General features: G+C 42.6%; 1 protein-coding gene across 8 annotated transcripts in view; it reads right to left on the reverse strand.

The window, feature by feature from the left end:
* The window catches only part of LOC132988455 (RIMS-binding protein 2-like), a 78811-nt gene that overhangs the window by 35055 nt on the left and 29521 nt on the right, over nucleotides 1-14235 (reverse strand). For 7 of the 8 annotated variants that reach the window (XR_009675813.1, XM_061055870.1, XM_061055867.1 and 4 more), the window contains 9 exons: nucleotides 9643-9810; nucleotides 6714-6797; nucleotides 6482-6571; nucleotides 6216-6338; nucleotides 6017-6121; nucleotides 5731-5781; nucleotides 5025-5057; nucleotides 2360-2540; nucleotides 438-643 (listed from right to left, as the gene is read on the reverse strand). Coding sequence is in view for 7 of the 8 variants with exons in the window: in XM_061055870.1 (XP_060911853.1) it covers nucleotides 438-643; nucleotides 2360-2540; nucleotides 5025-5057; nucleotides 5731-5781; nucleotides 6017-6121; nucleotides 6216-6338; nucleotides 6482-6571; nucleotides 6714-6797; nucleotides 9643-9810 (1041 nt within the window). In the remaining variant the exon portion in view is untranslated. The remainder of the gene's footprint in view (nucleotides 1-437; nucleotides 644-2359; nucleotides 2541-5024; nucleotides 5058-5730; nucleotides 5782-6016; nucleotides 6122-6215; nucleotides 6339-6481; nucleotides 6572-6713; nucleotides 6798-9642; nucleotides 9811-14235) is intronic. The other variant, XM_061055864.1, reaches the window with a different exon arrangement.

A 14235-nucleotide genomic window follows, 5' to 3' on the forward strand; every position in this document is an offset into this window, starting at 1 on the left:
AATATCAGCAATGTCTTTTACTTCGTAATAATTTCTTCTCCTATAAGTTAAGATTTAAGTTTAAATATGAGTAATACGACAGTAACACGATTAGCTCTCAGGGAAACACAACACACAACTCCTGAAAACAGGAAGTTTCGTCTGAAATCATTGATTTTGTCATCGTTTTTTTTCTTTTTAGCTTTTTAAAGTCGGTAGTGTTTCATGTCTGAGCGTCTGTGTCAGAATATCACGAGGCAGAAGGAGATGTTTGAAAGTGATTCATTTCAATTGTTTAGAAATGATGAGTAACTAAATAAACCACTTGTAAAACGTGGATGACAATATTTTAAATGTATAATAAAACTCATTTCTGACGCTGTTTGGATGCCTAGTACAGTATAATGAAAAAAATATTAAATTATAATGTTGGAGGATGTTGTGGATTTATTTTGTACCTCGTGCGTTGGGCTTGATTTGTGTGGGCTGAGATGGGTGTCAGACTTGGGGGTGAGGTGTGTGGTCTCTGACTTGCTGGAGGTGGAGCCTGACTTGCTAACGCTGATGGTGGGCAGCTCTCTGTGCTTGGTGACGGGCGAGCGCTCCACCCTGGACAGCCCTGCAGCATGGGGGGTGGCCCCCATCCGCAGTGCAGCTGCCACATCTAGCAGGAGAGAGAGAGAGAGAGAGAGGAAGGGGATAAATACATAATCCAAAACTTTTACAGACAACCCCAGCCCCTCTCAGTGGTTAACCTGGAGCAAACCATGAGCAGCTAGGTGGGTGAGGTCACCGGTCGATATGCAGGAGGCGGCTCAAGGTTGACCCTGGCTGATTAAACAGTGGAGGAAAAATCCTTTCTCCATCTGTCTGAGGTCAGAGGTCACAACACCTTGTGTCACACCAGCACTGTTAAGGGGCTTAACTGGTTCATTTCTCACTGCAGACCACGAGCTGCGGCTCTCAAGAGTGTTTTAGAAAAGCTCTGTTTTAGAAAAGCTCTGTTAACGTGCTGGACTGTGACGGTGAGATGATGTGTGAGAACATGCCATGCTGACTGTGACAGTGCCTACAACCACAGAGACAGAACCGAGCGGATCATTACCCTCAGGGCAGGAGAGAGTGTCACCTCCCTCGAGACTCCAGAAAGCTATTTCACCCAGGGACACCATGTCCCATGAGCCCTCAGTGCAGTCTAAAAACACATGAACAGCATAGAAGAAACAGAGAGAGAAAGCTGGAGAAGCTACATTTGGACTGTTGGAAGCAGAATGAAAGGTTAAGGCCCCGTGTCCACCTAGCGTTTTATTCTGAACGCCAGCGTCTTTTTTCTATGATTTTCATTTTGATGAGGAGAGAGCGTTTGCAGCAGCAGGCGCCCAGCGTCTTTTCTCCAGGGCTCTGCCTTTTTTGTACAGCCGCTCCGAGCGCTCAAGTTGAAAATCTGTCAACTTTTCAGAAAGGTGCTGTTGACGTCACCGCGCGTTTTTGAAAATGTATGATATTCCCTGTATTTAGCCACCTACGGATTGTATCTTGTACCCACATCCTCCTCGCTCCGTGTCTGATGTCAAATATCAAACATGCAGTAAAAATTAACGGAGCAGTGTCGGTCATACAGCGGGTGTTGTCAACAGACTGTTGTCATAGAGACAGGATGGATGTTTAGAACTTTTATTCTCAACACTTCATGCAAACTCTTCCAAGCGCACAGCCAGCGCCTTTCTGCCTGGAAAAAAACACTAGGTAGACACGGGGCCTCAGAAGCATTATTTTGTCTGGAATCAAAGGAATGTATAACGCCTTTAATTAAAGCGTCAGTAAAGAAAGCCAACTTGGGAACTTGCAGCATTAAAACATAAAAGATCGAGCCTTGTATGTTTTACACAAAAGAAGACTTTTCCCAAGCGACGCAGTGATTCGTTCACAGGCTCCATTTAATGATGAGTTATAGAATCATGTTACAACTGAATGAAATATAAAAAGATGATAAAGTATGATTCTTGTTTTACCTTACATATCATAATGTATAACTCAATAAAGCTGGAATACAACCCGTGCTTCTCTTCTTAGGGTCATTAAGAGCCGACACTAAGCTAATTAGCATTTTGTTAATTAGCACTTAAAGAAAGGAGAGCATGACTTTTATATTTTAAATAAACACAAAACAAACATCAATTTATCCTAAAAGTTTGAAATATCCAGAGAAAAATATAAATTGACTACAATGTAAAACTGTAAAAATGTATCTGAAATGAAACTGAGACAGCCAATAGAATCCTCTCACGCTCAACCAAAAGCCATGGTCAAATTAAAACACTCTGGACTGTGCAGGCTTTTATTTTGGTGATTAAATCCACAACTTGGCGGCATGGCTCACCTCGTTCTGTAGTCAGGCCCACCCCATTGGTCAGAATAGAGATGCTGGGGTTGTTGAGGATGCTACAGCTGGCCAGGTCCACCTTCGATGCCTGCAGTCGAAACTTCTCCAGCTCTTGGGACAGCAGGCCAAACTGTTCGCTCTGACTGCGGCATTTCTCCTCCAGCTCACGCACCTTTGACTACACATGGCGTCACAGCCAGGGGACAAGAACACACGTAAAAATATCTTAAAAATATACAAAAATACATAAATAAATCTTTATATAATAAACATGAAAATCCCCCTTTTGAATACTATAACATACATTGTATGTGTACATGTGTGATGAAGCTTTAAATATGCGTAAAGAGGAGTGTTTTAATGTCGCTCTTCAGCCATAAGGAGCTATCTATTCCTGTTCGAGGTGCAATGGCCAACTCATGTAACGTTACAACTGCTCAATATTTGCCTCACCTTATACTCCACTTCACCTGCTTGTGTGGTATTTTGTCCAGAGTTGAGCACAGGGTGCACAAGTGGACAGGTTCAGTCAAATGAAGCGGTGCAGAGCAAGTTTTATTTTTAGTGTTTTTGGGGGAAAATGAGTCGTAGATGTTTAGTTTGGAACAGTGATGTATCAGAAGATATCAGAACCTGCTACGTTTGCGTTCACATTAATCTTCTCTGCAGTCTGCACCATCCAGACAAATAACTCACAAAGCTGATTGTTCACTCAGCAATGGCACAGATAATGTGACTCGCTGAGAGCATATTTATTCATCACCCCCCAACCACACATTTTAATAAGTATAATCATGGAGGGTGGGTAGCCTAGCCTAGCGGTTAGTGCCTGCCCCATGTGCGGAACGTGCAGCCTGGGTTTGAATCCGACCTGCATGTTGTTCCCCACTCTCCCTCTCTCCCTGATTTATGAGTCTATCCACTGTCCTATCTTTACAATAAAAATATCCTTTAGAAATATATTCACCTCCCCTCGACCGGTTTGCACGTTTTGCTTCTGCATGTTTATGAACCACAACAATAAGAAGAGCTTTTTCAAGCTGCCTACACAGCGTCAGAGCCTTTGACCTGCACTTCTGTTTGCCTTATATAGTCATAGCCTAGTTTATAAAAGGTCCCTTAATGAAACAGTGTCATGCAGACACCTCTTATACCTACATGACCACTAACTAGGTAGCTATGGAAACTAATCACAGGTAAACACAAACTACATTTCAGGACTGACCCTACTTACATAACACATATTAAACAATGGAGAGTTACAACATGTTGTTAGGTTACTGAGAACAAGGCGAGATAAACTGTTAGCTCAAAAACAAAAGAGTCCAACCTTCAGAGGAAAGAAAAAATGAAGGGGAAATAGAGACAGGTAGTTTTCTGGTAAGGTGGGAAATAGGAGTAAGAACACGTCAAAAAAGGGAATCAGAGGTTATGAGAAGTTTCATGTCGGGCTTCTGTCTTACACTGCGTTCACTACACAGCAGCAGGGTTTCTTTTCTGGAACACTACACAACTCTTGAGTTTCTATATGTGGCTTATTTCACTTCAGGTTGCGGTTTGGAGTTTCCTGGCAGGCCTCTGCACGAAACTGTGTGAACAACATTTCCTGTCAGCTCTCACCTCTGCAGAGCCGAAGTCTGCAGCCTGTTGTTATCTCGCCTCACTGAGCCGAGATGAAGACTCGTTAACAAAACAGCGTCCAGACTCGGCGATGAGTACAGTTTACAGTAATAAAGATTATATCTATCCAATCACAGCCCTCGTGATAAGTGTGCTCGGTGGAGCTTGGAGTGAGTGAGCGTTAACTGGCCTCATGCAACTACATTTACTTACAAACATCTTTCAAGGTCAATGTTTATACATGCATTAAACTTTAAAGTCACTCTGAACAATCCTGGTGAGCGCTGGATTACTCTGATCACATCACAAGTTATCTGTTCCTGCTCTAGCTGCACAGGGCACCCATTGATCCTCGACTTACGACTTACTTAAATACAGTGGGGAGAACCTACACAAATGCATCATACGGGTCTTTGTGGCTACATGTAGCATTTTGAAAGAGAGCAGGCCTGTTAGCCCTTCGTTCAGTGTAAGTATTTCTACATAACACGATTGGAGGATTTGAGTAAAAGCTGTTGGGTTTGGTGGTTCTATCTACAGGAGCTGGGGGGGGGGGGTTCATGACAGGAGCGTATATAGTTTGGAAAAGGAGATCTGGCAGGCTAGGTTAACAGTACCTGCATGCAGTCCAGTGTACTCTGGTTAGCAAAAAGGATAACACAAAAAAAAGATAACCAAGGTAAACACATGCTTGAGATAGAGTGGATCTGGGAAAAGAAAGAACATTAGATATAAAAATAGAAACACAGCAATCGGAGAGTTAGCTCTGTGAGAGGAATCAGGTAGGAATCAGTATCAGCACAGTGAGTGGTGGCCCCCTTCAACACCTGCTTCATGACTGCTCAATGATTATGATTTATTTTTAACTGATTGTGAAATTGCAGCGTGTTGACCTGGTGCCAAAGTTCAGATTCCCAGGAGGGGGGAGAGAGAGAGAGAGAGACTTTCTCCTCGTGTTTAAATAGAGACAGAAAGCGAGAGAAGCAAACCAACAGAGAGGAAACGAGCAGTCTTTAAAAAAACAGGAGCGACTATACTCTACCAGCTCCCTCCGCAACACAAGCTCAGTCACCTCCTACAATAAAAGGCAAACTTCATTTAGGGTGAATGACATTACAGCGTGGAACGCGTAGACACAGACAGAACACGTTCATATAAAGTCATCAAGTGTGGATTATGACATGTTTGAGGTCTCCCCCCCACCATTTAAAATCAGCAGCCAATCAGGAAGTAGGAGATCTAAATGACTGCCTCAGGTTCTTTTGAATTCAAAGTGTGTAACGCTCACATTGAGAACAAGTGAAAAGGTTACACATCAGCAGAGACGCCATCTGTTCTAACGGTTTTCACGGAGTGCTTTGCAACGTATTTTCTCCTGCAGCGTCTCTGTCAGGTGTTTGGATACGAGTTAAGAGGCCTTTGTTCTGTTCGAACATGCTGCTGCAGTGTCAATGGGACCTCCTTTGTCTGCTAAACACAGGACGATAATAAACTACATCTTAAGGAGATTCATGAATAATTAACTACTCTGTTCTGTAATCTGGTCGGACATGGAGTCAGTTGGACACACACTCCTCTCTCTGACGTTTGGGCCGAGTGTACTGATTTCTTCTCTCTTTTGTGTTTGTAATAACATTCATTCATTCTGCTCCAATTCATGAATTCCTGAAAGCCCCTCAGAGAGTAAAAGTAGAAAACTCATGAACTTGTTTCCTTCCTCTTTAGTCACTGTTTTATTACACACTCACCTCAAGCATCTGAACCACTCCCTCATGCTCCCGCTTGGCAAATAACTGAGCCTGGTGATAAATAAATACATTAACGTTAGTGTAACATTGGCTGTTCATTCATATGAGTCTAATTCATGATGCAGGACGCTCTGTTTAATTCAAAAGCTTAATTGGTGCTGAAAGGATGCCTCCTGCTGGACAAAACCCCAAATATCCCCAAATCAGTCTAAAAGCAGCCTCAGACACATGAGGGTTGGAACAATAAATAAATCTTGTGTGTGTGTAGAACAGAAGAGGTCATTACCCGCTGTAAGCGTTTGATCTCATCCTGTTTGAACTTAAGGATAGCCAGTGCCTGCTCATGTTCCAATTCCAACTGCTGCCTTCGCTCAGCGACCTCACGCATATGCTGTAACAAAGGATTTATTTTTGTTCAATCACAAAACAACAACAAAGTGACATCTACAACAACACAAACACAGAATTTTTGACACAAGCAGCACCTTTAGGACCTGCTCTAGGTTCTCCAGTTTGGCACGGAGTCTCTGGTTCTCCTCGAGAACTGAATTGTGTTGAGCGGTCACTTCAGAGAGATCTTCCCTCAGCTCCTCATTCTCAGCCCGAGTCTGAAATGTAACAGCAAGTTCTCTCATTTAGTGAGTTTGAATCATTATCTTTGTAACGTGGACATCTTGTTCCATAACTCTCTGGTCTTTCTTGACAAACTGGGCTCATTTCTAAAAACTTTGGACAAGCAGGAGGAACTGACCTGGTCGAGCAGCAGTGCCTTCCTCCTGAGGAGATCTGCCTCCTCCTTCAGTTGCTCATTTTTGCTTCGCTCATCCTCAAGCTGGCTCTCCTGTAACCAAAGCACAAGGTGACATTCAGGTAAAGACTCAGGAAAAAGTCCACTATTCTCATGTTGAATGCAGACTGGAGCACAACGAGAGAGAGAGAGAGAGTGTGTGAGAAGAAAACACTGGAGGAAGAGGAGTTCTTACCAAATCCAGACATCTCTTCTGACGCTTCTTTACTTCATGCTCAAGGTTTTCACATTCTTTTCTCTTCTTACTCAGCTCACTTTCCTGAACAAACATGAACACAATGAGAAGACAGTCTCACTTCATCCTTATTTTCAGTTCTATTATGACTAAATTTACTGCATCTTAAAAAGCAGGTTAAACTGTTATACATAAAGGAACAACATCAGAAACACAGACAGACACTCCACAGCTCGAGTGAAAGGAAGGCTGAAACAGTTCAGACACATCACACAAAGACACATCGAGTGCTGTGCAGAACGTAAGATAAATAATTATAATGAATATCATGAATGACAAGTGATGTGTGTTTACATTTTGCAATGCTGAGCACACCAGCTCTAGTTCTGTATTGACCTCCGACATCACAGCAATGAGGTATTGCAAGCTTAGCATCCTTTAATTATTCTAAATGCAGCTTACATACAGGAGCAGCATCGGAGAAATCAGCTTATTTCAGCATGGCCTCTGGGCCTCCATCAAGTATTACCACTGTGAGCGTGTGGGGGAGGCTGCAGGACACGCAGGCTAATTGTCGACCACCAGCAGCTGACTGGAGGAGAGAGACAGAACTCTCTGCGCTGATCGCTCAGCCAGACAATAACCATAATTAAACTGCAATCTGTGTGCTGTGCTGCTGATTTGCTTGATTGTTTATCAGTCATGGTACTAAAGAGCTGGGACTGAGCTCTCTTTATTGGGGGATGATTCTTTGTTGCTCCCTGACAGTCCTGACTGTGACGCTAACCTTTAAAGACGTTTGCACTCATTAGAACAGAAATGAATTCACAGCTGTTTCACAATAAAAGAAGAAACTTTTTACTGAACGTCTGATTAGTCCCTCTTCATTTTCTGTTTCCTATGAAGTCCCCACAAGTTGCTTTGCATTTGTTATTGTTGTCCTAACCACACACATAAGCACTGGGACTGGGACTTTTTAAAAAGTTTCTCAGATAAACATTTGGCAGATTGGCCTGCAGCGGATGAAAAAAATCTGCGATAACATTGTACAAAATTGCGATAAACAGTGGTGTAGTGGTGCCTAAAGAAGTGGGTATACTCTTAATCTTTCCCCATAATCGTTTTTAAGTGTCCGGTCCAGCAGAGGATAAACTGCCTCTGATATAAATGTGACATGTAAGCTAACATTACACTACTCCTGCATATTTAGTCAGAGTGCAGGCAGAGTGGCCAATTACAGGCAGAGAAGGCACATGGGAGGGTCACCCCTTCACCATCCTAACCCTAACCCTAACCCTACAATAATTAAAGCATCCCACTGAATATTGTCAACCAATCATTGGTGTGAATCAGATATTTAGAGGTTGGTATACCCTGGCCTGCACTACACCACTGGTGTAAATAAACAAAATAAAGAGTGCGTATTAGCTTTACCTCACAGTTTCTATTTCTATCTAACGCCTGTGTTTGCAACATGTCTCAACATATCCTCAAACTGTTTTTATTCTCCTCTAAATTGCCACTAATTAACCTGAGAGAGAGTCACTGATAGTTAGCTGTAGCTTCATACGACTACATTGAAAAGGTATGACAGCATGTTCATGACACACAGGCCTCTGGACAACATAGATACATATAAACATGCCGAGAGAGGCAGCGTTGTTTTTTTTATTAATCATGATAAATTCAGACTGTTGCGATGTGTTTAATGTGAATACTCATATAGTGATAGGGTTAAAAATGGTTATTATTATGCGTCTATTCAAAGTCTATTAACCTCTGGTGCACTTTGTTTTACTGTAACTCATTGAAGCCTCCTCCATGAAATGTTCTTTTCTGCATGTTCCCCTTCTAATCTAAATATATGATGCTCAAATAATTAAATAAAGTTCCTCCACATTCAGACTTTACTTCATTTGACCTTTTGCTTTGACCTTTTGTAGACTACTCTCCGTTTTGTCTGACTGTTGATGCTCTTTCTGTTATATTCCTGAGTTCCTGTCTTTGCTATGAAATAATTATAGTCGATTCCACATTCGTTGACATACAGCAGAACCCTCACTCATGTAAGCGACATACTCGCTCATTGCCTTTATCATTTTTGTGCAGATCTAATCAGGATTTTGGTAAAAAATAAAGAAAAAGCTGCGAGTGCAAAAATGATGCATTTGAGCACACCATGTGAGGACAGTTTGAAAACAGAACGTCATAGCAGCACATCAAATTCAAAGATCAACATCTGCACGTTAAAACAGCTCATTAAAAACTGAAATATCGGCTTCTTAGTGTGAGCACTGGGAGAGGAGTGGATACGAGCTGTGAAAATGTGCATGCACGGTGGAGGGCAGAGAGACATGCAGCTTTTTACTGTTACTATATAAAATCTAATGGATGTACGATGTCAGTGCTCTAACATACAAAAAAATCAACATCACTTAATGTGTCCAATCTCCACTTTTCATCCTGAAAGAGCTGAGAGGGAATGTGGCCTATGTAAGCCATGAGACCCTCTTGTAGAATCAGAGAGGGCAATATACTCTCCTGTTTCCAAGGGACCAGATCAAAATAATCCCAGCATTACATAACAAATCTGACCATAGTTTTTCCTTCAGTGGCAGGCAGCTCAAGCACAGCACAGCAGCACTGAATTAGAGCTTCGGTTTCACATGTAAACGCAGAGTGGAGAGCAAATGTTTGCAGGTGTTGTTCTCAAGTGGAGTCAAGGACTCTCATATAAAGGACTGATTTAAGATCTGAGCCTCTTCTTTACTTACTGAACCATTTAGATTTCACATCATTTTTTGTGTCTTTGCTATCTTAAACAGAATCCAATGCTTAAATTATACATCAAAAATAAAAGAATGGCATGTTAGCACTCAGTAAACGATGTGAGGCATCCGCTCCGTGTGGTAATGTCCAACGCTCTCACCAGAAACTGTAGGTGCTGCTCCTCTGTGTGGTCCTCCTGATGGGAGGGGGTCGGGCTGAGGCCCGGTTGGGGCGTCACTTGCAGCCCCGACTCCTCCTCCTCGCCGGGAGTCCTCTCACACCTGGATGGAGCTTCATCTAACACCACACACGGGGTCTCTCCTGCAACCTGAACAGGACATGCAGTCACATTCACAGAGATAATCTTCAACAGTTAAGATCTAAGGTAAGCACGGAAAAGCTCCGGTTCTTATGCTAAAAATGTGGAAAGCTGATTGTATGTGAGATTGTAATACTGCACAGTAATACTGAGAATCACCCCCCAATCCCTCCCACTGTGAGGGAGAGATTAGCAGCAAGCCTTCTTCCCAGTGGTCCCACTATAATCAATGAATAGGGGGAGGGGAGTCCCTCCAGCAACACATAAGCAGCAGACTTCTGTTCTCTAATTAGGTTGAAGGATAAAGACCTAAATGTTTGTGTTGCTTTTCATAAGCGATAACTACAGTACATTCATTATTATTTCTTTATAAATGGTATGATTGGTCCACCTCAGACCCAGGTGGGGGTCAGGCTGACATTGGTTCAGGGTTAAGAGTCGGGAATCAGGATCTAATTTTAGAGCAAACCTACTTATGCTCAGAGTAAAACTGTGCTAGTGCAGCCAAGGCCATGACCCAGTAACAGGATCAAGGGCGCTCTGCCACGTGCTGCAAAGGGGATCTCTCCTTTACCTTTTTGTAATTGTTAGTCACTGAAAGGTGTATCCCACAAGGAACAGGAACACTGTGAGGAAACACCTCCCACAGGGAGGAAATGATCGATATACTTTCTACAAAAATCCTTTATAGGAACGATCAAACCAACGCAAGAGTTAAAAGTGGAAGAGGTGAAGGAAACACTGTTTTTTTTAATGTTCTTCCTTATAAGGAAGATCAAATTTTCCGTTAGATTTACACATCACAGAATAAAAAACGAGTCTGTCACAAAGGAAATGAACTTCAACGCATCTTAAAAATGACTTTTACAGAAACAAACAGGTCTTAAAAATGTTTTTTATAGGCAGAGTATCGTCATTAAAGAGTCAATTGAGGGAAACTTTGAACCCAAAGAAAGGTCTGGTCCTGAAGGTTTTCTTTTCAAAGTGGGTTCAGAGCCTCGGTACAATTTTAGTACCAGTTAGGAACTGAAGCTTGATATGACCCGATATTAAAAAAAGGCTTGTTTTCCCAGTCATTTCAAGTCGTCTGTATAACTTGTACTAGCAGTTTGAAAACCCTGTGAAAGTTTCCTGGCGTGGATCCATCCATTGGTTTGATTGCTTTCCTTACAGGGGGTCAACCCAGAGCCGATCCAAGCTGACATGCAGGGGCTTAAAACCTGGAGGCTTGTCTCTTTTCACACGTGAAACTCCTCGCAGCAGGTGTGTTAGTTACCAAGACTCTGTGTGTTCAAGCAATTTGGTGGATACGGTAGACCTGGGTTGTGACAGTTTGGCAGTGGCTCAGCGGCCTGTCTGTGGAGTTAGGTGAGGCTGCCTGGTTTATCTTTTGGACAGGAGACCATATGGTGTTAGTAGTGGTGACGAAAGGCCGGCAGGAGGCACTAATTCCATTGGCCCCTTTACAAAAAACACACAGTGCACAGGAATGAGAGCTCTGGACAAGCGCTGTGCTGATTTTCTCTTCCTGGTGGTCATCCTGTCAAATCCATCACAAGCTAAGTCGTGCCAGGTGAGCTACACTTCCTGGCAAACTGCCCACGATTGTATTCGTCTGGTCACAGTTAAATCAGTCGGCCTCCCTGTGACTCTTCATTAGTCCGTAACACTTCATACCCATTGAGTGGGTCGGCTTAAGCGAGTGGAGTTTGCAGCTACAATCTGGCAGCCGTGAGACAGAAGAGTGTCACATTCAGAAAGTAGTGGAAAAACCTTTGTCTTTCTTCTACAGCGTTTACAATCTCTGCATTTAATAATCTTCACAGACACACCTGCCTGGCATCGAGAGTTGATGTTTGACCCAAGAAATAAAAAAATAATACTCATAATGACTTGATTTGTCTTGCACCTTTGCAGCACAAATAGAGACGCAATAAAAACTAATCTACGAGGATGTGGAGGAAAATGCATGGTTCCTGGTTTGAATCCCTGTCTGACACATGTGTGGGTTCTCTCCAGGTACTCCGGCTCCCTCCCACAGTCCAAAGACATGCTTGTTAGGGTAACTGGTGACTCTAAATTGTCCGTAGGTGTGAATGTGAGTGTGGCTGGTTGTCTGTCTCTACATGTCAGCCCTGTGATTGACTGACGAACAGTTAAGGGTGTAGCCGCCGAATCGGCTCCAGCTCCCTCCCCCCCTCCCCCCTGTGACCACGAACATGAAAAAGGTTAAAGATAATGGATGGATGGAGGAGGAAAGCGGGCGTAAAATCAGGAACAAATATAAAGAGTGTGATGTATTTCATAATATAAGTGAATCAAGTAAAGTCTTCTGTATTTAATGTTGTTTCTATTGTCTGAGTCTATGTGCCTGTATCTCTATGTGTTTCTTGTTTTCACCTGGTTTGACCCTCTGGGAGAAGATTCAGGTATCTCAGACTCTAGACCGACCCGCTATAAACGTTCATGTGTGCCGATGTCGTTTAACATTCTGAATGAGAGGTGATGTAGGATGATGTGCCAAAGGGGCTGTGCAATATGTCATCATGTGACTGCTGCAGGAAAGTAGCAATCGCTAACAACAATGCTAGCAGTTTAGTTTAGTCTCAGGTCTGTTCATGGAGTGTAATATTGGACCAAAAACGACTCGCTTTCATTTTTCTATGCCCCCAAAGAGGCTGATTACAAACCAGGCTGCTGTGAACTATAACATGGTAAACATTACTACGGTCATATTCATCCAACGGTGGAACTGTGTTAAATATCATCCTCATAGTGAAAAATCTCAGCCCAAGCAGGGCACAGTTCAGAGGTCTTTGGTGTGATGTGATTAGCTGCAGCAGGACTGTAGCTGTGAGACACCTGCCACTGGCTTGTTGAAACCACATTTTGAATTCAGCGCTCGAGTTTGCAGGAAAAACTGAAGCTAACAAACTTTAATCTGGAAGCAAAGGGGACGTGAAGTAGATTGAAGTATTTATTTACTAACAGCTGTTACACCTACAAGTTCAAGGTTCAAGGTTCAAGGTTCAAGGTAAACTTTATGGTTACTTTAAGTAACAAACAATGGAACTTGATGTAATTATCCTTTTATTCATCTGTAACCAAGGAAGGGTGAAGAGATGAGCTGGGTTCGATAGAGAGTAACGATACCTATTGCAACGCCTTGGCAGGAATCCATTATACACATGTACACACACAGTAACACACAGTATCTCTTAAGATGATACTGTGGTTGGGAGCTACTTTTAGCCTTTCATTTAAAAATGCTGTGTAGCTGATGGACCCTCAGTGATTCCCCCATTAGGCCCCCTCTCTGTTGACGATGAATAACAACAGGTTGGACCAATGTGCTCTCTGCTCTTGGCTCTTAACGGTCGAGCTGCAGAGCTGAAGTCTCTCTGTATTTTTCTTTCCCGGTTCGGCCGTTTAAAAGTGCATTTCAGTGATCGAGTAGACTTTAAAAAAAGGCAGAAAAGCATTCATTTAGTTTTGGAATGGTCGTCCTTAAGGTGTGTCTATGAGGTGAAAAATGTTAGTTTTCTCTTCCTTATTTATGTTGTATGTACAAGTTTACAGTAGTTTTATGAATCACTTCAAAGGTTCATGTGCCAACAAAGCAAACTTAAAAAACTCTGTTCAGATCAACCAGTAAAGGAAAAAAGATTCTGCTGATGGTCCTACAGCCAAACGTAATTTTCAATACTCTTGATACAATGGGCTTTTTGTCACATGTGCTGATACTGAAGCTGGGTTAGAGGTGCTATAGTTAGTAACAGCTTTAATGGTCCCATATTCTCTTCACCATGTTTCTCTAACTCTAATATGTGTCTCTAGTCTGTCTACAAATCCCCCAATTATAAGAAAAGTCCATCCTCTCTGTCTTTTGTCTGCTCCACTTTTCAGAAAATGTGTGCTCAAACAGGCCGTTTGGAGATGTTCCCTTCATGACATCACAAAGGGCAGTAACCCCTCCCCCAGGTGGGTGACACTCCCACAGCTAGGTGTTTGTTCTGCCCTCTGAGTCTGCCTTCTCACCGTAAACAATAGGGCATGGAGCGAGAAAGCCAGAGACACCCAAGTCCTTCCAGAGAGGGGGCGTGGTCAGACACAGCTCATTTACATATAAAGGTACAGACACAGAAACAGCCTGTTCTGAGCAGGGCTGAAATAGAGGGGTTTATAGACATGATCAAATACAGGATCAGAGTGGATTTAGAAGACACTTCACACACATGTTTTTAGGAGCTCTGAGAATTATTTAAACTGGTTGAAGAGGAGGAGGATATGTGACCTTTAAATCTAAAGTTTCAGTCACTTCAGCGATCTGTAGAGATGATCATAAAGGTATTTGATGTTTATCAGTTGAGTCCTTTTCTGTACATCATGTAACAGCACGCGGTCAGTGGATAATTAGGAGATATAACTTTGAGA

This window comes from Labrus mixtus, chromosome 14 (genome assembly GCF_963584025.1).
Source record: "Labrus mixtus chromosome 14, fLabMix1.1, whole genome shotgun sequence".
Lineage (NCBI taxonomy): Eukaryota > Metazoa > Chordata > Actinopteri > Labriformes > Labridae > Labrus > Labrus mixtus.